This window comes from Rhagoletis zephyria, unplaced genomic scaffold (assembly GCF_001687245.7).
Source record: "Rhagoletis zephyria isolate East Lansing unplaced genomic scaffold, Rhagoletis_zephyria_1.1 Rzeph_scaffold_05854, whole genome shotgun sequence".
Classification (NCBI taxonomy): Eukaryota; Metazoa; Arthropoda; class Insecta; order Diptera; family Tephritidae; genus Rhagoletis; species Rhagoletis zephyria.
This window is the reverse complement of record NW_016162937.1, coordinates 1-20,443: the sequence shown is the minus strand read 5'-3', so window position 1 is coordinate 20,443 and position 20,443 is coordinate 1. Positions and strand designations below refer to the sequence as shown.

Sequence of the window (20,443 nt, the reverse complement as noted above, 5' to 3'; positions counted from 1 at the left end):
TGAAAATAGATGAGTTTGAGATTAACGATAAGATAAAGGGCTGCGCGAAATGATACTTGCCTTTATCTTTTGCGTTAAAGGATTCATTATCTAATAATATGCACCAAAATTTTTGGCTAAACCCAGAATTTTTAACAAGAATTGGTCTTATTCGACTAGTGTGCTGTGGGTCACTTGGCGGTCGATGCGCGGGCTCTTACAATTAAAATGGAAGACTAATATTTCGCAGGCTTGTTGTTGACTTCATGATACAATATATTTTCACTATTACCAAGGGATTTGAGAAAAATTAGATTTTCGACCCGCCCTAATATGTATGTATATGTATACAAATATCGATTATAAAACTATTTAGTAACAATAATGATCATGTTAAATAAACTATTGAATACACCGTGCGACAGTAAATTTTACACACAAAAAAATGAATATATTCGCGGAACTATGGGCAAATTATAGTAAAACTACGTACCTAGTTTTTCTCTCTGACGTAAAATTTTTTTTTAAAGGACTTTGAAATTTAAAAAATATGATTATTTCAAAAAATTATCTAAAAAATTCACTGCAATGTTGAATAACAATAAGGGTATCATAAAAAAGAAAAAAATCTGTAGAATTATAAAGAAATACATTTTTTGGTGCATAAGGCCGAATGGGTATGGAAAATGTCCTTTACAAATTTTGTCCCTAAATATCTTTGAAAATTTGCAATATTTGTTTTTGAAAAAATTAATTCGGTGACGAATAATATACCACTTTATTAACTTAAAAAGATAAAATTTATTAAAAGCGCATTTTGCATACTTTTTCGTACTTGCAAACCAAATAACTTTATTGTTTTTAACTTCTACAGAATTTTCTTTTTCATTTGGTCCCCATATTTTTATTCTACATTGCACTGATTTTTTAAAATAAATTTTTTAATTTAACATATCTTTAAGATTTCCAGGTCCTTTGAAAAAAAATCCTGTCGTTAGAGTAAAAAACTAAAAATACAGTTTTACTATATTTGGCTCATAGTCTTGTGAGTATATCGATTCTTTCGTGTGTTTAAAATTTTTTTTTTTGTTTTTGTCGCACGGTGATATCAATGAATATTACACTATAATATCCATGCATACAAACGTGCGGACATGCATAATTATATATTACTCCACTATTATATTATATTAATCATTGTATTGTATATTTTTTAATGTTTTAACATTTATTTTTGGTTTTACTTCAAATAAACGAAATGTATACAAAACCAAACTATGTTTGAATCTTCTAAGTGAAGGCCCAAGAAGTGCGCAACTTGAAGAGGGTCTGTCCATAGGGACAGTGGCATTCGCTGGGTGGGATTTTACGGGCATGCGAAGAGGTGCCGTGAGTCATCTTTATTCACTCTGCTCAGGAACGAGTTTAGTCCGATGCAGCGAATTTGGGCTTTGTGGTGTGAGTCTCCCAAGACAGACAAAGCTCTGTCTCGTCCACGTCGAGTGGTTTTGTGCTTAAAGCGGCATTCACAGGTCTTAAGTCTATGTAAGTTGAGACCGGCTCCCTGCGAATGCCGTTTAAGACCTGTCGGTATGCAGTTGGGTCCAGAGGTTTCTTTATGCGGCTCTTTACTCGATTGACAATTGCGGTTGTATGCGCCGAGAAGGAGAGCAGACTGCCGCAGGTAACTCCGAGGATTTTCAGGTTATTCACCGTTGGAATTGGTTCGCCGTCGACATGAATACCCAGCTGCAATCTGAACTCCTTCGTCCAGGAGGTATAAAGGAGGGTTGCCGTGGATTTCGTAGGGGAGAGTCTTAGTCTCCTAGCAGTGAAGAAGCAAGTGCGGATTATCGAGCAATCGTCAGGGCTCGAATCGTCACATACGATATTGTATTACTCGTGACGTAAAACACACATTTTTCGGATTATGACATACGTGAACGTACTCTTTATCCTCTTTAGCTTATAAGACTGACGTATCACGAAATTTTCTTTCGTATGGTTTCGATCTGTGAACGGATGTTACAATTCGAGTCCAGCATAAGAGACAATCGAGACTCCCTCTGGTTGTTGAGAGCTTTGATATATAAAAATTAAACAGCAGCGGGACCCCCTGTTTAATTGTCCTTAGTTTGCTGCTTTTTTCCCTGAAAATTACTGACAAATGTCGACCTCAGATAATTCGCCGACCACCCTGTGAGTCCTTCGGGGAGAGAGGTAGTCTCAATGTATTGTAGTAGCGTGGAGTTACTGACGGTGTCAAACGCCTTTGACCGATCCAACGCTACTAGGACTGTTCTCTCACAGGAGCGGTTTCGGTTAACGTCACGTGTTATCTGGGTGTTTATGGCGTTGAGTGCTATTGTTGTGCTGTGAATTTAACGGAGCCCATGCTGATGCATCGCTGGGGTCAGGTGGTACGTGTAGTGCGATAGTAGCAAGACCTCAAGTGTCTTCGCTACCGGGAAAGGAGAGTTATCGGACGATAAGACTGTCCCTTGTTGGACGGTTTCCCCGGTTTGAGCAATGGGTTTTCTGTATATCTGGAAAGATGAGTGGCCATGGAGAAATTGAAGACCTTGGTGAGATAGTCTACTCTCGCAGGACCCAATTTTTTCAGCTTCAGCATCCACATTCCACAGCTCCGGGTCCGACGAAGCATGGTGTCCGAAAGAGACTTCCACTTTGCGCTTCGTCGGATTGGGCAGTGACTTCACGATTGACCAAAGCTTGTTCACATCAGAAGTGAAGTTGCAAGTCTTCAGTTGCTCTTCCCACTTCTTCCGCTTATGTACGTTCACAAGTTGCCGAATCTTCGTATTGAGATCCCTAATGCGGGGATTTCCGGTATCGGCCTGGCGAAGGTTGTCACGCTCATCGAGGGTCCGAAATACATCCAGCCGGGATGAAGTGGACTGCAGCGGCAGTGACAACCCGGCAGAACTTACGTGAACGTCGGTTGGCATAGGGCGAGCAGAGAAGGTGCTTTCAGCAGTATCTTTCGCAAAGCCGTTAAGTCAGCATTACAAAAGTTGACGTAGGTTCGGTGTTCCGCGGAAGCAAAGTCGGCAGGTTTATCAATCGAGATGATTACGGACAGGTGGTCTGATGTTAGGGTCAGCATAGGTCGCAACGTTATGCTGTTTATCAGACCAGCGCTTACGATGGTTATATCAGGCGAGCTACTGCAAATGCCCATTATCATGGTGAGTGCGTCGTAGTTCATTGTGCTGAATGTCGAATCGTTAATCTGCGCAGGCTTGAATTCCAAAAATCGTGGTGCACGTTAAAGTCACCAACCGATCGATCTTACTCTGGTGGGAGTGCGGTGTCGTTGTGTTGATGTTGTTTTGCTAAACGGAGTTAGATCGCCGAAACAACAGCACTTGGTCGGGTAAAACCCCAGTCATTCCGGTACGTGGAACCAGCTGTAGTTTTATCAGCTCAACTTAATCTTCAGTAGTTACCGCTGCTTGCAATTTTCTATTTTTCGCAACATTGACTGCCTCCTTCGTGTGGTGAGACACCTGTTTAATACTCAAATCTAATATTTTAAGGGCCAAATTCTGTACTGAAAATCTGTAGTTAACTGCCGATTCTGAGTTAACTACGCACTGTGAATTCGGCCTTAAGTTACAAAGAAAAAATATGATGTTTTAAATTTTTTCATAGATATTTATTATGTTTCATATATTACTTTTGTATATATTTTTAGGATAAAAATTATTTTCATATGGTGTTTAAAGATGTTTTGTTCAACGCATCAATGAATCGATATAATGTGTAATATTGTATAATTATGTAGTTACTATACCGCCTGTATATCATAATTGCTTGTATATGTATTATATATAGTTATGTATGTATATTATATTTAATAAAAATGGGGGTAAGAAGTTTTACTATCACAACACATTTCCAATTAAGAAATCGTATGTCGACAAAAAAATTAAAATATTTTATCTAAATTATAACAATAACCTGACTGCGTCATTTCATTTGCAATGCTACTATCCTTTCTCTAAAATTTCAATTCATTATATTTAGTAGGTTTACATGCATATGTTCTAGGTATGCGGAAATGACAATATTTATTCGTTAAATTGTGGTAAATTAAAAACGATATCACTTCAATGTGGTTGATTGGTGGTTAAGTTGGGAGTTCAATTCATAAATAACTTTCTTGTCAATATTTAGCAGGCATCTGCAAAAATTCTTGAAAATGTTAACATATAAAGCCTAAAAACTAACGATATATTCGCTGAATTATTTTAAAGTATTCTGTTTCTTATGCATACATATGTATGTGCGACTGCGTTTTAACATAAATTTTTTTTTATTAATAGCACGCATTTCTGCCATTTTAATATAATCTCAAATTCTATTTTTTTTTTATCTGTATGTATATTTCCACAATTAATTTGGCTTTTCTCTTTATTAACTAATTTTGTTAAATAGTTCTTTTTAAATAATAGCACGTGCGCTTAATGAGTGAATTTGTAATTTTGTTAATTTTTTTAATAATTTCGACGGTATTCGATTTTGCATTTCTTCATTTTCCTAATTAAATTGTCTTGTTTCTAATATTATCCGTTTCTGCCATAGTTAAAGGAGTGCTAAATCCAGCTGTCCAGATAACTTCGTTGCCTAACTGACACACATACATACATGTGCACGCATTTCTGGCACAGCATTGTGGGCATTGTTACTTTCTTCGTCTACCACAAATCTGTTTTTCTAAACGATTTTGTGCCAATGGCAGCACTTGTCACCCGCACCACTCATAACCGCAGCCAATCGCCACCTATTATTTGCAATACGCTTGGGTAATTCCATTATTGGCTATTGATAGCCTTCTCCTCCGTCGGAGTAGCAGCAGGACCACTAGGTGCTGCCTCCGGGGACTCTATGGCCCTTGTTACGGCCGCTGATGCATCGCTTGTGGTTGCCTCGTTGTTTGTAATGCGAGGTTGTGTTAGGATTTTCATAAAGTATTCACCGAAGACGGAATGATTGTAGGCAATCACGCGTTTTAGGGCAGTGCTATAAGCCTCCAACTCATCTTTGAAGTCAGCATAGCCTGGCGGTGGCGGTGGCAAACCAGCTCTAGAGCGCATAGCCAAGCGGAAGTAGGTTTGAAAGCGTTTCCCTGTTGATATAAGAGTAATTAGCAATTGTATTTTATTTATAATTACTAACCGACTTCAAAAAAGGAGGAGGTTATCTATCAATTCGTCGGAATATATATATTTCTTTAAGGAAATGTGGTACCTCAGAGAGATGGTCCCATACTAGTACTTGTATGTATGAACAGTTGTCCACAAAATAATAGGAGTGTGATATTTTGATCAGTTTTGACTATTTTTTATCTTTTGTTTATTTTCTGCCTTATTATGTATCTCGAACGATAGGCCGCCCGAACGATTCGTCTGCAGACGACATCGTATCTGATTAAAATTTTTTATTTTAACATGCTGAAAAATCCCGTTTGTTTTTCAGAATATTTGTGGTTGTAGGTGTTTCGCATTTTTTTCCCATACAAAGTATGTTCGACAATTTTCTTTTACTTATATGGAAGACACTGCCAGCAAAAACATTTTCAAAAGTCAATGGGATGTTTTACCAACTTGAAACTTGCACTTCATTATACTACAACTTAATAGGCTACAAAGCTGCATAACATATTTTTTTCTAAACATTAAATAAACAAAAGACAAATATGTGGTCCAAACTGTAGCTCGTTTCTGTAACAATTCTCTACCAAGGCGAATTCATATATGATTGTTCTCTACTGCTAATGAATAGTAGAGAATGAGGTATATTCTTACAGAAACGAGCTACTGGTCGAAATATCTCACTGCTATTATTTTGTATACTGTATAGAGCGTGTTAGTCGTGGCAATATTTCCAACTCTTCCACGCAATTCGCTGTCAAATTGAGAAAGATAAAATTTATTTCGATGTGTGAACAGCCAAAAAGACCTTTCTGATACATTTCGGAAATCAGTTTCAGAAATAAAAGTTGTAAGATGTGACTCCAAGCGCATATCGATTTCGGAAATACATACATATATTTTAACTTGCTCATGCTGCACTAGCAATCTGTAATTCGCATTTCGGAAATAAAAAACCTTTCGAAATACATTTTATATGCAAGGTGTGACTGTTCAGGCAACTTCTTTCTAAAATTTCTCAATTTGGCAGCCTTTTCGAAATATATTAAATTGACAAGCTCTTATGTATGCAAGTGAGCATCAATATAACTTACAAATTAGAGCGCGCACAGGTGAATCTTTGTTACCCGTTTGCAATATCTGTGACTTCAACATGCCTTCCGTATTGGCGTCCATCACAGGCTGATTGTCTTTTTGCAAGTATTCGTTTATAACAGATTTAACTTGCAGCCAAACATTTTCAACCGAATCCAAGAGCTCTCTACTAGGAAATAGCACAAAGTAAATTGAAATCCTCTCTATTAGTTCCCTCCTTTACTTACCTCTCATTGGTCGTGTCTTGCAAGATGATTTCAACTTGCTTGGCGAGTGCGGCACGGTTTTCTGAACGCTGCGAAATAATCGGTACTGCCGAGCAAATAGAAATTACTGCAGCACATGTACAAATACGTTTTGCACGTTGACCCAATTTTAAAATACGTTCCTTGTCAATTGAAAGCACCTCTGGAAATTCTTTTGACTCATCCCAATCCATGAGCTCCATGTAAGCATTGGAAATGGTTTGCTCTGGTGAGCAGGGCACATTGTTGGCATCATGCATGCAACTGTTCTTCAACCAGTTTTCAGTAGCCGGGAAGCCAACTAGACAGAAGAGAGAAATTTCAATGCCAAGCTTAATAAATTTGGTTGCATTTTTGCACTTTTTTTCTTACATTTGTAATACTCTAAATATTCTTTAAATTTCTGCTTCTCATACTCCACCGAACTGGCCATTATGTCGTTGCGCGCAAAGTCCAATAAACAGTTCACCATATCTAATTTCATTAGCGCCATAGTTTCGAGTATATTCTTAAAAGTATGCACCACATCTTCAATTTCGGTCAGCTGGTGCACAAGTTCATCCCTTGCGGGTGCACATGACTTTGCCATAACATGTATGACAAAATTGGCATATGATCGGAAATCGAGCACACCCTCCTCTGCCTGTTGCTTTATAACGTCGATATCAAGTATTTCATTGATGTGCTCCAAAGCGCGTGTATTATTTTGCGAAAGAATTTGGGGAAAACAATCTTTAATCTCGGCTAGCAATTGGATAGCGTGATCGTAACAAGGTGGATTTTCATTCAACTGGTTGCGCAGCACATCCCAGAAGGCCTTGTGCATGATGTCCTTGATGAGACGTTCAAGGCTAAAGGTAAAGTAGAAAATAATTGTCATGTGTTAGTCCAAATGTGAAAGTTGTGGTGGCATTAATGCCTTACCTGTTCTCTGGTGGTTCATATGGCTCAAACTTAAACTCTGGGTTGATCGCAATTTCATGCACCAGCTCCATATTCTGTATATTTTTTAGCACATCACCCACTTCGTGGAGTGTAAGCACCTTCGGTGGACTACCGTCCATACTGGGCAAAATGAAACGTGCCAATCTGTTTAAAATATTATAAATTATATTTTAAAAGAAGTTAATGTGCAACGATATAGTCACTTACTTATCAGAGCTTTCACTCTCAGTGCGGCTACGTAAACTTGAGGCACCAGGTGAGGTACCAAGCAAATTCTCGGGCGTATTAGCCTCGCCACCAGAACCGGACGAGTTCATTCTGAAATGAAGTATAATTTTATGCAATATACTGATACCGATCTATGATTAATTGGCAAAGAAGATTAGAGTCAGCGAGATTGCATTCGCTAAATTGAGCTACATATTTTACAACAACAACAACAACAACATATTTTATATTATAGTCTCAGTTTTACAATACATTTTAGTTTTATTTTGGACCTATTTTGCATATTTTAAAAGTGTTTTTGATTTAAAAGATTGGCTTGTTTAAATGTGAAAAAATAATAATTTAAAACACCATATAAAATGCTTTAAACATATGCGTACGACAACAGATAAATATAAGCTATGTAAGTAAATCCACAATCGCCCTACAAATTTTTTTGGTCATTTTATTGAAAGTTTCATATAATATACTATATTGAATATTCATATTCATTTTGACTAATTAAAATACCTAAGCACACACATAGTTCCAATTACATATGAAACAATTTAAGCAATTGCGCAGTAAAGCAGAAAACCAGTAATTGACGGCAGTCAGAGTAAGCCATGTAAAAGAAACAACAAATATAAGCATTTGCAAACTTCTATTTCGTAAATTTGTTCGGTCATTCAAAATTTATTTATGCATTTACATATGTACATATTCAACTACACGCCACCCTCTTTTCAGCTCAGTGTTTTCCATAGTAGGATTTTTATAAATTTCCTGGTAACTCACCTTGAAACCGAGTCAGCTGGCATTTTAGCGACGTTTATGTTTTACTTTGGTTTTTTTTTTATGAAAACTTTTTATTTGTTATTACTCCCTACTTGGAATGGGCAAAAGCAACAAATTTGCGTGCTGTTCCGCGTCCAATACAAAGAATAATTTTGCGATGTGGCTTTGCGACTTGTAAAGTGGTTTTACCTAAGTTGGCTCGTTAGTTGCTGGCACTCTTTGCTGTTCTCACAGGAGAAATTAAAAGTTCAATGCTTGATTGGAAGTTTCTTTGTTTGTATCTCCTTATTTTCCAGTCCAAGCACACTCAACTTACACATACATTCCTTCTTTGGATAAATGGCAGTTTCCTTTGTTTGATCAACGCAAGCTGCAGTTTTAACTTTTGCAAGCACGGCGTTCGATTTAGTCACCAGTGTTAATGAGGCTTGTTGCAGTTCACTCTTTTTTAAAACTGGAAATGAGGGTAAAATGTTTGTGTAACAAAAACGAGCCTTTTCTTAAATTAAAGAGAAATTAATTAGTTATAAAACCGAAAATTAAACAAAAACCACTACAGGGTTAGCTAGGATTTTAAACTTTTCTGAAATGATTCATACCTAAGCCCGTTAACTTATTTATTTTTGGCTATAGTTAAATCATTAGTTAAATTTAACTCGAAGAAATTTCAGCATGTTCTGTACACAAGTTTAACTAATGATTTAACTATACTTTAAAATGGATAAGTTAACGGTACTTAATAAAACTGAAAATAAAGATTTTATATCTACATATGTATGTACCACTAGATTTCAAATACAATCTATTTTGCTTGGTTTTTATTGCACAATTTCCTTCTGCCATCAAATATCAAGACTTGCCAAGTTAAGGTTCCCACGACAATGCGAACTACTTTAACGATGCAAATATAAATCGTTGGTTAATTTGTATGCTGTTACAACAATAACTTGTCAAATCAGAGGTTCGGCGCTTAATGCCAATTCCATTGCCCCAAGTGCATTTTCACATTAGGTAGTATGTAATTAATAGTAGCGTATCTCATAAGACGTTGTTTTTTTTCATTATCTCACCAGATCTAATACGAAATTTATTTAAAAACCTTGCCACTTTCTTTCGAAGTAATAATATTTATTAATACAATTTCAAGGGCTTTGTTTTATGAAAACCTACAGATACACCTCCAGCTGCTGCCCTACATTTCTGCTTTACACAACCATAAAACACTCTGGTTATCTTAATGCTTGTGAAATAAACAAAACTCTTAAGACAAAGCAGCAACCGAAAACAAATTTGGAAACACACAAAACTTTGCAGTGCGCTCTTCAAGGAATATATACAAAGCTATCTGGATGGATATACACATATACATTTGTACTAAGTATAGATACAACGACCATATAAATATGTAAATCTATGTTTGAATATAATGAATAGAAATTGCTGCTGACGGCATTGCTCGTAGTGATATGGTGCTCCGCTGGTGGTTTGAACGCATGGTGGCTGATTGGGAAATAGTGACAAGGACGTAAAAGTGGATGAATTGCGAACAAACACATAAATACATACATACACACAAAGCAGAAAAATTATTTGCTATAAAGTAGGTGGATGTATGTATACGGGGAGGTATAATGTAATATTGCGAAAGACGAGGGTGACTTTTTGGGTCATACACACACTGTAAGATTTAGCAAACATAGTATGTATTAGCGAATGTAAAATTAAACACTACATGTGTGCCCATACAAATATGTGTACATATTACAGTTGAAACAATGATAAAAACATGGTTTAAACTACAGTTGCAGTTTTAAACAATAGTTATTGTAACATTTAAGAACAAATTATTTTTGTAATGCATAAAAATATACATACATACCTACTACCTTGGCTACGACAGAGGACGTTCTCTGGCTACGATATCACCCTTTTTCAAGTGCGAGTAGTACTCAGAGTCTTCGTTCCGCTTTTAAATTAAACGCAGTAGTCATTCACTGTGGCGTAAATTATAGCTCAAGTTTTTTATGCACATCAATTTTTCCCATGAGTTTTAACCATTAACTTAAGCACCACGTTACGCTTCTTTACTGTGATTTTTCAATGATGGCTATTTGTTACAATGTGGGATAGATTAGTCACAATTAGTTTAGTGCCTTTTTTCTGAATAAATGCAAAAGGGGAACTTTTTTATTGTTTAAAAAGCGTCCACAACGTTCGAGAAGAAAATACAGAATGAACAGAAAATAAAAGTAATCAAAATAAAGCATGACAGATATGTCATCACATTTTGCTTTGCGTAATTTCATCGCTTTTTTGTCGTGCACTCCCGGTGATGCCATCCCGTCAGTGATCGGACTCTAACCACATTGTGATAGATCTGCAAATTTTTTGAGCATCCATCATGAACCAAAAAGACAAGATCACGCGGGCTGGAGACTAGCCCGTTAGAATCGCATTTAGGAAAAAAGTTGGCCGACTTTGGCATTAGCCGTTTATTTACATTTCTTCGTTGTTTACAATTTGGTGGTGGCTTTTTACTGCAATTTTCTTCATTTTCGCTTGTGACAACGTGTGTACACATAAGATAAAGAATAATTTAACACAACGGCATGATTTATAGAAGAATTTGCATAATAAAAATGATTTTTCATGCGTTCAACAATTTCGCGGTTTTCTCCGTTCTCTTCGTTGTTTACTTCTTACAACAAAGATGGCGTCGAGATTTCGGCAGCTAGAAAATAACTTTTTTCGTTCTTTCCTTCCCGCGTGATCTTGTGTCTTTCGTTCATGGCATCTACCACACAAAGTGGCTTTAATGTGTTAAATTGCAAAATATATGATTTATAAAAACAATTAATAGCGAAAATGTTAAAAAATGGCGTATTTTGTGAAAGTATTAGCAACTTTAAGTGCATCTAAAGTTTCTTAAGCATTGTTTACTTAATATTTGACGAAAATAACAATTATATTTTAGTTTAGAAATTTTTGAAAACCCTATGTTAGGGTTTACACCGGACAATACTGTCATGTCTAGGTTCAGACGGAGAAACCTTTCTCCCGGCAACTCGTTACTTGTGTGAGAGGGGGAGACGAGGAAGGGCACCGAGTTGCTCGTGCTCGGGCAACACGCTTTCGTTCGTCTGTGTAATTCTAGTTGGCCGTTCACAGCTGACAAAAACAATTGTGTACAAAAGAATTTTTCTGTGTGAACGCGAAGGGCAACACCAAAAGAGAAATTGCCGAAAATGAGCAACAAAAGTTTGTGTGAACCTAGTCCATGAAGTAAATCGGACAGTGATTTGACGTATGCAGACAATAATTTTGACGCCTTGTGCAAGAAAGAAGAGAAATTCATAACAAAGGAACTAAAATAACACAAGAGACGCTGATGGGTATGTAACTTTGTCTATTAATTATTATTTTTTAGTGTTTAGTTTAAATAGCTCGCGGGAAATGCGTATTATAATACAACGTTCACATCCGACATTTTGCTCAAAATGAATTGTCATAACTATTGTCAGGACGCTTATGCCACGGAGACAATTATCAGCGTTTTTGACAACTAAGACGTATTTCTTTATTGTCTTGACAGCATTGTCTAATGTAAACGCGCCGTTAGGGATCAAATGCGAATCTGTTTTGGAAGCAGAAGCAGCAGAAGGAAATTTCTGGCAAATCAGAATTTTTATAAAAGACACATAGCTGTGAATTAAACGTCAGTTGAAAAGAGAAAAAGCAAGAATTAAGTCGTGAAAAGCGAAAAGCTCCAAACCAAATATAAGTGAAATTTCGAGCGAATACCAAATATTAGTATAATTAATTGTTTAAAACTTTTGTGATTATTTAAAAAAGAAAATTTTTAAACATGGTACGACGTGGACGTTCGGCTAGCCCACCACCAGCTACCAGGAGGTAAGTCCATTGGCCATTTCTTGCAGTAGGAAAATTGTGGATCTGTGACGCTTACAACCACATGGGTACAAAGTGCTAGGTCATTTGTCGGGTTTATTAACATTTCCACTTAAAAAATGTACTTCTATAATTAATTAGTGCAATTATTGATGATAAACCGTAAAGAAAAGCTGTTGGTGAAATTTTGATGTACGGCGAACACATTTAGTTGTTGCGTAACAGCCCCACAACTTTCTCGAACATTACGCTCGATTAGTATCGAAACGCAATGCGCAGTGATGAAACCAAACAAATACATGATATAACGATTTTTCTATTCCTTATAACCCAGGAGCGTGCCTACACGCCATGCACCGGCACCAACACCAAATGTGCCAGCACGCACTGCACCCGCTGCTCCACCAGCGCCTGTACAAGCTGCACCCAGCGCTGTTGGCGCACCACAGCAACCATCGATGTTTCAGCAGATGGCAGCTACCGCTGGCGGCGTAGCCGTTGGATCAGCAGTGGTAAGTAATTGGAATAGCAAAACAATATATAAATTAAATTATATAAACAAATCAGTTAATTTAATTTTGCTTCCCGGTATAATACCTTTCCCCAAAAATTATAAAATTTTACGATGTATTAACATTAACCTAAAAACTTATTAATTTCAGGGTCATACCATCGGGGCCGGCTTAACCGGATTGTTCAGTGGCTCTGGCGATAAAGAAGTAGCCGCCCCTGCTGCCTCGGCACCAGCTCAACAATATCTTGCTAACGGCGCTCAGCCCAACGAGCCCCAAGGCCCTTGCACCTGGGAAATCAAGCAGTTCCTGCAATGTGCTCAGGGTCAATCCGACCTGACACTCTGCGAGGGCTTCAACGAGGCGCTACGACAGTGCAAGGCTCAACATCACTTGCAGTAAATTATTGGAATGGCATAAACTTGCTAGCAATTATATAAATTTCCCTTATGTTTCAACGTAATTCAAAATATATACATATTGCTAATGAATGTAAAGAAAAACAAATTTATATGTTAAATGTTGCAAGTTTGAAGATAACTTCTTTTAGTGAATGTGTCAGTTAATTAGAAAATGCAGCAACAACAACAAATGTTTTTGTAGGCAAGACGTTCTAGAATAATCTACGCAAAGAAAACATATTTGTGTTACGAGAATGAAGAAGTAAGCGTTAATTGGCAAAGAACCAAAAAAATGCCATTATTACACTCACAACAAGCACGTGCTGCAGGCGCATGGTGAGTAATCAAAACAAAATAATTAACAAAGCATTTAGTGTTGTTGGCTGTTGACACTGAAATTATAGGAGAAGAACCAAGAACAACCCTATATTTCTATAAAATGAATGTTAGTTCTATCTTTAGTCACTAAGTTTATGGCGTGAAATTATGAAATAGGTGAAGGCCCGTAAAAAAATACGGTAGTTTAGAGTCTTACTGTATTCAAGTTCGTGCCAAATATTAAGCATTATAGCACGAATAATATTAAGCAGCATTTGCTGATGGGCTTGAATTCTAATAAAAAATTAGCAGTTCTTCAACAGAAAAGCAGCTTTTCATTATTATTCAACATTGCAAAAACATGTTTATCTCCGATTCGAATCAAGCCGAAAATAGTATGCATACACATTTGACAAGTGTACTTAAGGCTCAGCAGTACAATAATATTTATTGTTGTTGATATTTCATGCAGTTCTTACGTTCGTCGATGATAAGAGATAAGGCGAATTTGGGGTATCAACATTTTACATTAGCAAGTTGTGAAATTAAGCTGGTAATTATTTGAATTTCTCAAGTAGACATATACTATGCATGTATGAATACATCTATTTTTTCATAATAGGGTAGAAAGCGGATGTCAATTTGTGAAAATGTATTTTGCGCGCAGCTTAATCATCTCTTTGTTGATACGTCTGTTTTTCTTAATCACAAAATATTTATTAATTTATTTATTTCAGTCGCGCTAAGATTGTTTTGTGATGCTTCATAAGCTTCTTCCAAATCTAATTTCAAACTACTTTTAAATAGTATGCTAATAAGGTATTTGTGAATCTAGCCCGTAGCTTATCTACATATACATAATATCAATATATTTACATACATACATATGTATACATAAACGACATCGGTTACCACCTAAGGTCACGATACCCAACATGTTTCCGGGTTGTTAAGGTTTCCCGTACGACAGCAACCATCTCTTCACTTACTCCATCAAACCCACTAAGCTAATACCCCTCTCCCGTCTACCGTTAGTTGAGCTTGACGGCAACCGTAGATAGACTAGCCGATTTAGGCAGGGCTTAACAGTGCCGTTACAACCACACGCCTATGAAAATCCCTTATTTCTTTTGACTGAGTGGTTAGATGTGCATACTACCACTCCGTAGTAATCTATTTGCTGTTCGGAGGCGTCGTAAAACAAATTGGAGGAAAAGTAATCCCAACACTTAGCAAAATCGTAAGCGCCAAAAGGTTATTATTATTATTAATTAGAAGCCCATATCTGTCCAGTTTTTACCAGCATTAAGCTTTTGGCTTGGCGAATGACTTTGAATTTGATTATCTACTTCCTGATCTCTACACTGATTGTGTTTCAACCTACTGCAAAGAATGGCTCTGTCCCTGTGGCAGTTGAGGCCGCTGCCTTTCCGGCTAAGCCATCCACTACGTCATTCTCATCTATTCCCTCGCGATTAGTTCCCCTGAGGCCTGGTATCCATATTGTAATCGACAAGGGCGTAAAAATTCTCAATGCACTCCAAGACTAGAGAGGACTTAAACTCAAATCAAAGTCTTGGGCTACACCCATCAAGATTTACCTGCTAGACGCTTATACGCCATTAGTGTCTCCGTAGCTCTGGTTGTGGCCGAGCGCGATTTTTGAGCGATCACACGAGTCCAATGTCCATCGACTGTCCGCCGCGTAAATAACTATTTTACCAGTCTCCTGTCTGTTAGAGGTCTCCCTTATAATTTTCTCTTTAGCATTTTAAACTATTTTTAAAATAAATAAATGCACTTTCTAAAACGTCCTTATAGTTAAAATTTATTTTGAAGCCTAATTCTTTCTTGATATAACTACGTTCATACATATGTAATATAATTTAGTATAATTTAGCATTCATCCCCCCGCCCTTAATAAGTTATCATATAAATATTGTCGAATCGAATCATACACTTGACAACAATCATTCCAGCTCTAGCATAGCCATCTTACACAGACGTTCGGCGCGGTCTTGTTTCGCTTCCGCTTTCTCAATAACATTAAAAGCGCGTGCCATAACCGCTTCCATTTCATTAACTTCCGCATGAGCACCTCCGATATGCTTACGTTTTCTACTTGTGGGCGTTTTAGAAAAGCTATCACCGCCACTGCTTCTATTATTCATTGCAATAGCGCCTCCAACTGCCCCTTCTAAGTCGGTATTAATTTCACTTGCCTTTGACACAAAGGAGGCATCATAGCATCCTATTTGTTTTGACAATTCAAATTGATAGATGCTAGCATCCAAGTCACGTGCCAGCTCCGCTGTATCCGCGCTAATTTTTTGCTTCTTCAATGAGCAAAAATTTGCCTCCGCTTTGCGTGAAACCTCTTCAGCTTGTTTTATAATTTCGTCTAACATCTTGCAGTTCATTGCTGCCTCTTCGTCTTCTAGCTCCTTATCCTGCAAACTCGTATCTTGTTCTTCAATAGCAGAGTAATCTATTTTCACCGCTTTAACCGCCACGTTATTTAACCACCACGGCACTAGCTTATAATCCTCAAGCGCTTGGCGATGATAAATGATTTCGTTGGGTAATTTGTAATCGTTGGTATTGACTTTTTCGATGTAGTCCTTGAGCACGGCATTTATCTGTGCGTAGGCTATGGCTTTCATGACAGGCAAATAGTTTATTACTTGGAAGCGTGCGACCACATCTAGATGGGATAAATCGCTACGATTCAGCTGTTCAATTAGTGCTCTGATTGATTGATAACTAGCGGCAGTGGCGATCTCTTCATCATTTGGTATGCAACGACTAGCATAGTTCAGCAACCATAATTCCCAGTCGTCGACCTCATGGAATTGTGGCGCCTCTTCAATAGGTGCTAACAACAAACGCTGCAAAAATAATGAAATCTGATGTCGGCGTTGCGCAGATTTCCAATCCTTTGGGAAGTATTCAAAGCCAAGCGGTATATCGACCTCTAATTTGGGCACAAATTCGCGCAGCTCCTCCGCAAGCTCTGCCGCATCGGCAAAGTCTTCTGCAGTGATTTGCATGACACGCTTCACCGCTTCATTGTACAGCTCCGCCAAGTGCTGCGGTATGGCGCAAATCTTAGCAAAGCATGGATTTTGTTCGGAGGATTGTTGCCAGCGCTGCCACAATTCTTCACCCAAACATGCTTCTAGGAAACTTTGCAGATTTTGCATCTCTAATGCTTCGGTTGATTGGTTGCAGAAGCTACTTTCTCGTACCACGTAACGCAATGCACGTCCCATATGTTGTACGAATGAAAATGCATTCTTGCTTTGCTGGCAACCAAAAAATTTGTAACCCGCTATTTTGCCCTCGTCCACTAATGTCTCCATTTCCAGTATATCGCTCAACTCCAGCTCATCTGTATATTGGCCGTCGTAGACTATGAAAGCTACTGGCACAGCTTTGTTCAGTCGGCTCAATTTGATTAGGTGATGCATGCGCTTACGCGTGTTTTGTATGCTGTCACAACCCATTAGGCAGATAATTGCATCCGCGTTGTCGCATTCGTTACACACTGTATTGCCCCTATCTGTTAGTGGCGGAATTCCGCTCACCTTACGCACACACAATGCCACATCACGCTCCATGGCGCATATGTATGGACTCCTATTGTACGTATCATCCATTTCCGAAGTGTTGCCGTTATTGATACGCTTCACATGCTTGCGCAGCCACTTGTTGCACAGACTTTCGAAGCCGGGCAATTCATCGTCATCATTGGGCAGCGTCAGCACTAACTTAAAGTACCTGATGCTTTGCATGTGGCCACATTTTACTATCGTTTTACGTGCAATATGTGCGCGCACCACCGCGAAAATGTCGATGCACTGAAACGGAGGTGACGGCGTGTCTGGATGTTTCCAAAGTAGCAGTTGGAAATTACACGGTTCGCCATGTCGATAACGCTTGATCATCTGCAAAGTTTCTGATTGGTTGGGATGCCTTATTTTGGCAGTTTGTTCAGCGCGTGTGTCCATGGTCACCCAAACGGGCGTGGACTCCATTAGAGCGCGTTGCTTCTTTTTCTTGCGTGTATAGCGTAACCAGCGTTCAAAGTAGCGATTGAGGATAAGCTGATCGTGGCACATCATGGCATATTCTTCATTGGCCAACTCTTCGAGTTGCATAGCTATAGATTGGTCAAGCAATGCCTCAGTAATACCTTCGCAGTCCCGTTGAAGCTTTTGGTATTTGCTTAGTTCGCTTTGAGCAATAACAGCCACCTGTGTGGCAAGCACGCTTTCCAGCTCATCAGCACTAACACGTTCTGCACGTTGTTGCAGAAGTTTTAATGCTTCCTGATGTTTCCTTTCCGCTTCTTCGCGACGTATCTTTGCTGCCTCCTGTTCTGTTTCTAGTTCACGTTGTCTTTCAAATTCTTTTTGCTGGCCCAGTTCAGCTTCAGCTATGCGCTTAGCCGTCTCTGCTTGCGGCAGTGCTGAAGATAGCTGCGGAAAAGCGGCAGCGCCAAAAATAGTTTTCGACTCTTCCTTGACCTCTAAATGGGGTTCAACAAAGTTTGGCAGCACCGGCTGCGTGTTGAAATGCTGAAACACGCTATCTTTAGGCATGGGTTCTGGATTTGGGGTCTTTGTTTGCTGAAAAATGATTGCTGACGATTTGGCGACATTGCCGAAAATGTTATCGCTCTTAACACGCTTCTTAGCATCTTCGAATAAGAAAACACCAGCAGCAGATGGTAGTTGCGGTTGTTTAAATGCATCACCACCAAAGATAGAATTACCCAATCCACTAGCAATAGTGGCGGCAGGTTTAGCGGCGGCAAAAGGAATTTTAAATAAAGAGTTGCCATTATCTTTTGCAGGAGCATCGAATACGCTACCAGCAATATTGCTTGCGCTGGAAGTATTTTGTGGAGCATCAAATTTAAAATTGGCTAACGATGATGATTGCAATTTTGCCATTGGTTCTGCAAACTGGTTACCGCCGAAAATGGAGGAATCGACCGATTTTTGTACAAGTTGTGGCGTTTTGAACTGTTGGTGCTGCTTAGGTAGAATTGGCGGCGAAGCCAATGGCACCTTAAAAATACTCGAATCCGTAGGAATGGTGGGCGGTGGCGCTATTTGTGGGAGGCTGAGTGCGGGTGAATTAGAACGTTTCTGCGTTTTTGCGGCCTCATCCTGTTGCAGGCGCTGCTGCATTTCCAGTTCACGTTGCCTTTTCCACTGTTCTGCCGCCTCACCTCGCAATTGGTCATCTGCTGTCCAGGCGATTGTTTTAAGTATGCCATTCTCATCGAAGCTGTTGTGAGGCACGTTATTTTCGAAAATATCTGCCGATTCCAGAGTATGACCGCAAACACATTCACCTACACTAACAGTACGCTTCGACTCGACCAGCTGCAGAAGAAAGTTTTGCTAATTAGAAAAATATTACATTAATTGCGAAATTCCAACTCACATTTAAAGCACGTTCCATGGAATAGTCAATGTCTGGCCGCTTTAAACGATCCAACAACAGTGAATCGCCATTACATTTTAATCCATGATAAGTAAAGTATTGCTCTGCAGAGTCTTCATCTTCAAAACCAAGGATTTTTGTCAGATATGCCAATGGAATTAACACAGCATTCTTTCTCCAGTTGTGCGATTTATTAATGGCCTCCATGGCTCGCCAACGTAACTTGTTAAAATAGCCAAGTAGAATACAAGCACTCAAATAAGACGTTTCGGATCCACGAATCTTGCTAAAGAAGCGTACGTAGTTATTATTTTGTATTGCGTTATAAAAAGCTATAGCCTGCTTAATTTCCTTTGAATGTTGTATGTGTGTTGGCAACTGTTTCAATTCCCACAGGAAATTTGAATCGCCCAAATTCAACAAAACAATATAGCTACGAAATTCTGCTTCACATGGACAATGCACACCTTTGATGCGCAAGTCATGATACATATACTTTAGCGATTGAAGGCATTTTGTCAAATTTTCGGCGTTGATTTTTTTATCAAATACGGAAGGATCCTCAGCCACTAAANTGGCAACCTCCGTCGGCGTATCCGATTTTCCAGGCTTTGTTGCTGGTAGCGGAAACTTTTGTGTTCGCAACGACGCAGCTTTTGAAGCCGAGAACATGGCCGTAGTCGGCACTCTATAAATGGGTAGAGTCTGACGAAGGCCCATCGCATCCAATTCAGCTTGTACTTCAGGATTTACCCATTCTTCGGTATTTTGCACATGTGCAACTTCGCGTGTAGCATATTCTATCTGAAACTCAATCCCATTATAATAACCTGCCTGATCCAGAGCGCGTTCTGCCTGTGCTTCTGTTTCATACTCCACTGTACAACTTTGACGACTTGGACGCAATATGAAACGTGTTATTTTGCCGAATTTGCTGAAGTGGTTCTTGGCTACCAATTTGTCCAAGAAAAGGTCAGGTATTTTTTCGCATCTAATAATAAAATGTTTAACTTTCGCCTTTAAAATTACCTGTTTTGAAATACATATATGTACTCACGATATAGCCTTGTAATTGATGCCATCATCCCAGCCGGCTTCTGCGTCGCCTAACATCACGCAATGATAATTTTAGTTATTTTATTGAACGAATTCAAACAAGTAATAATTTTATTTAAATAAAAGCCGAAATTTTCTATAGCGTTAAAATTTTCAATTTCTCAAAAATGTTGAAACTGCACTCGGGCGCCAAATGGAACGTCATCGACAGCTGTTTTAATAAGGCGTAGGCAGTGTTGCCGTTAAGATTTTCAGAAAGTCCCAATTTATATTTGACGAAGAGAAGGGTCACCATCATAGTACAATAAAAACAGGTAGAAGCCAAATTGACATCAAACCTACAA

The 20,443-nt window shown here is 38.5% G+C and overlaps 4 protein-coding genes across 5 annotated transcripts in view; 2 read left to right on the top strand and 2 right to left on the bottom strand.

Annotated features, from left to right (window-relative positions):
- The window catches only part of LOC108372544 (ethanolamine kinase-like), a gene marked incomplete at its 5' end in the record, with an annotated part of 16,757 nt that extends 6,440 nt beyond the window's left edge, over window positions 1-10,317 (top strand). Inside the window, 2 exons of the mRNA XM_017628264.1 lie at window positions 9,619-9,824; window positions 9,881-10,317. Coding sequence (XP_017483753.1) covers window positions 9,619-9,824; window positions 9,881-9,975 — 301 coding nt within the window. The remainder of the gene's footprint in view (window positions 1-9,618; window positions 9,825-9,880) is intronic.
- LOC108372547 (T-complex protein 11-like protein 1) lies at window positions 3,918-10,411 on the bottom strand. 2 transcript variants are annotated; one of them, XM_017628269.1, is made up of 7 exons: window positions 10,326-10,411; window positions 7,649-7,759; window positions 7,421-7,585; window positions 6,869-7,347; window positions 6,479-6,797; window positions 6,251-6,417; window positions 3,918-5,131 (listed from the first exon to the last, which is right to left on the bottom strand). In XM_017628269.1, exons 2-7 carry the CDS (start codon window positions 7,756-7,758, stop codon window positions 4,818-4,820), a joined length of 1,554 nt encoding a protein of 517 aa, XP_017483758.1. In that variant the 5' UTR covers window position 7,759; window positions 10,326-10,411; the 3' UTR covers window positions 3,918-4,817. The 2 variants fall into 2 exon arrangements, with proteins under 2 accessions (XP_017483758.1, XP_017483757.1); XM_017628268.1 differs by lacking the exon at window positions 10,326-10,411 and adding an exon at window positions 8,447-8,545.
- Window positions 10,412-12,147: 1,736 nt separating this feature from the next.
- On the top strand, window positions 12,148-13,913 carry LOC108372546 (coiled-coil-helix-coiled-coil-helix domain-containing protein 2-like). Its single transcript, XM_017628267.1, has 3 exons — window positions 12,148-12,358; window positions 12,690-12,867; window positions 13,018-13,913. The coding sequence occupies exons 1-3, from the start codon at window positions 12,312-12,314 to the stop codon at window positions 13,267-13,269; spliced, it is 477 nt and encodes a 158-aa protein (XP_017483756.1). The 5' UTR covers window positions 12,148-12,311; the 3' UTR covers window positions 13,270-13,913.
- Window positions 13,914-15,327: 1,414 nt separating this feature from the next.
- On the bottom strand, window positions 15,328-20,242 carry LOC108372545 (protein xmas-2-like). The gene is made up of 3 exons (XM_017628265.1): window positions 20,101-20,242; window positions 19,044-20,034; window positions 15,328-18,982 (listed from the first exon to the last, which is right to left on the bottom strand). The coding sequence occupies exons 1-3, from the start codon at window positions 20,154-20,156 to the stop codon at window positions 15,557-15,559; spliced, it is 4,473 nt and encodes a 1,490-aa protein (XP_017483754.1). The 5' UTR covers window positions 20,157-20,242; the 3' UTR covers window positions 15,328-15,556.
- Window positions 20,243-20,443: the final 201 nt, after the last annotated feature.

What these genes read in the sequence shown, in the direction of transcription:
- LOC108372547 (XM_017628268.1), bottom strand. Translation starts at nt 8,469, where the DNA reads ATGCCAGCTGACTCGGTTTCAAG. An exon ending in ATATTTAGAGTATTACAAAT is followed by an intron (nt 6,798 to 6,868) that starts GTAAGAAAAAAA and finishes TCTTCTGTCTAG; the next exon opens with TTGGCTTCCCGGCTACTGAA. An exon ending in CAAGACACGACCAATGAGAG is followed by an intron (nt 6,418 to 6,478) that starts GTAAGTAAAGGA and finishes ATTTCCTAGTAG; the next exon opens with AGAGCTCTTGGATTCGGTTG.
- LOC108372546 (XM_017628267.1), top strand. Translation starts at nt 12,312, where the DNA reads ATGGTACGACGTGGACGTTCGGCTAGCCCACCACCAGCTACCAGGAG. An exon ending in CCACCACCAGCTACCAGGAG is followed by an intron (nt 12,359 to 12,689) that starts GTAAGTCCATTG and finishes CTTATAACCCAG; the next exon opens with GAGCGTGCCTACACGCCATG. An exon ending in TAGCCGTTGGATCAGCAGTG is followed by an intron (nt 12,868 to 13,017) that starts GTAAGTAATTGG and finishes TATTAATTTCAG; the next exon opens with GGTCATACCATCGGGGCCGG.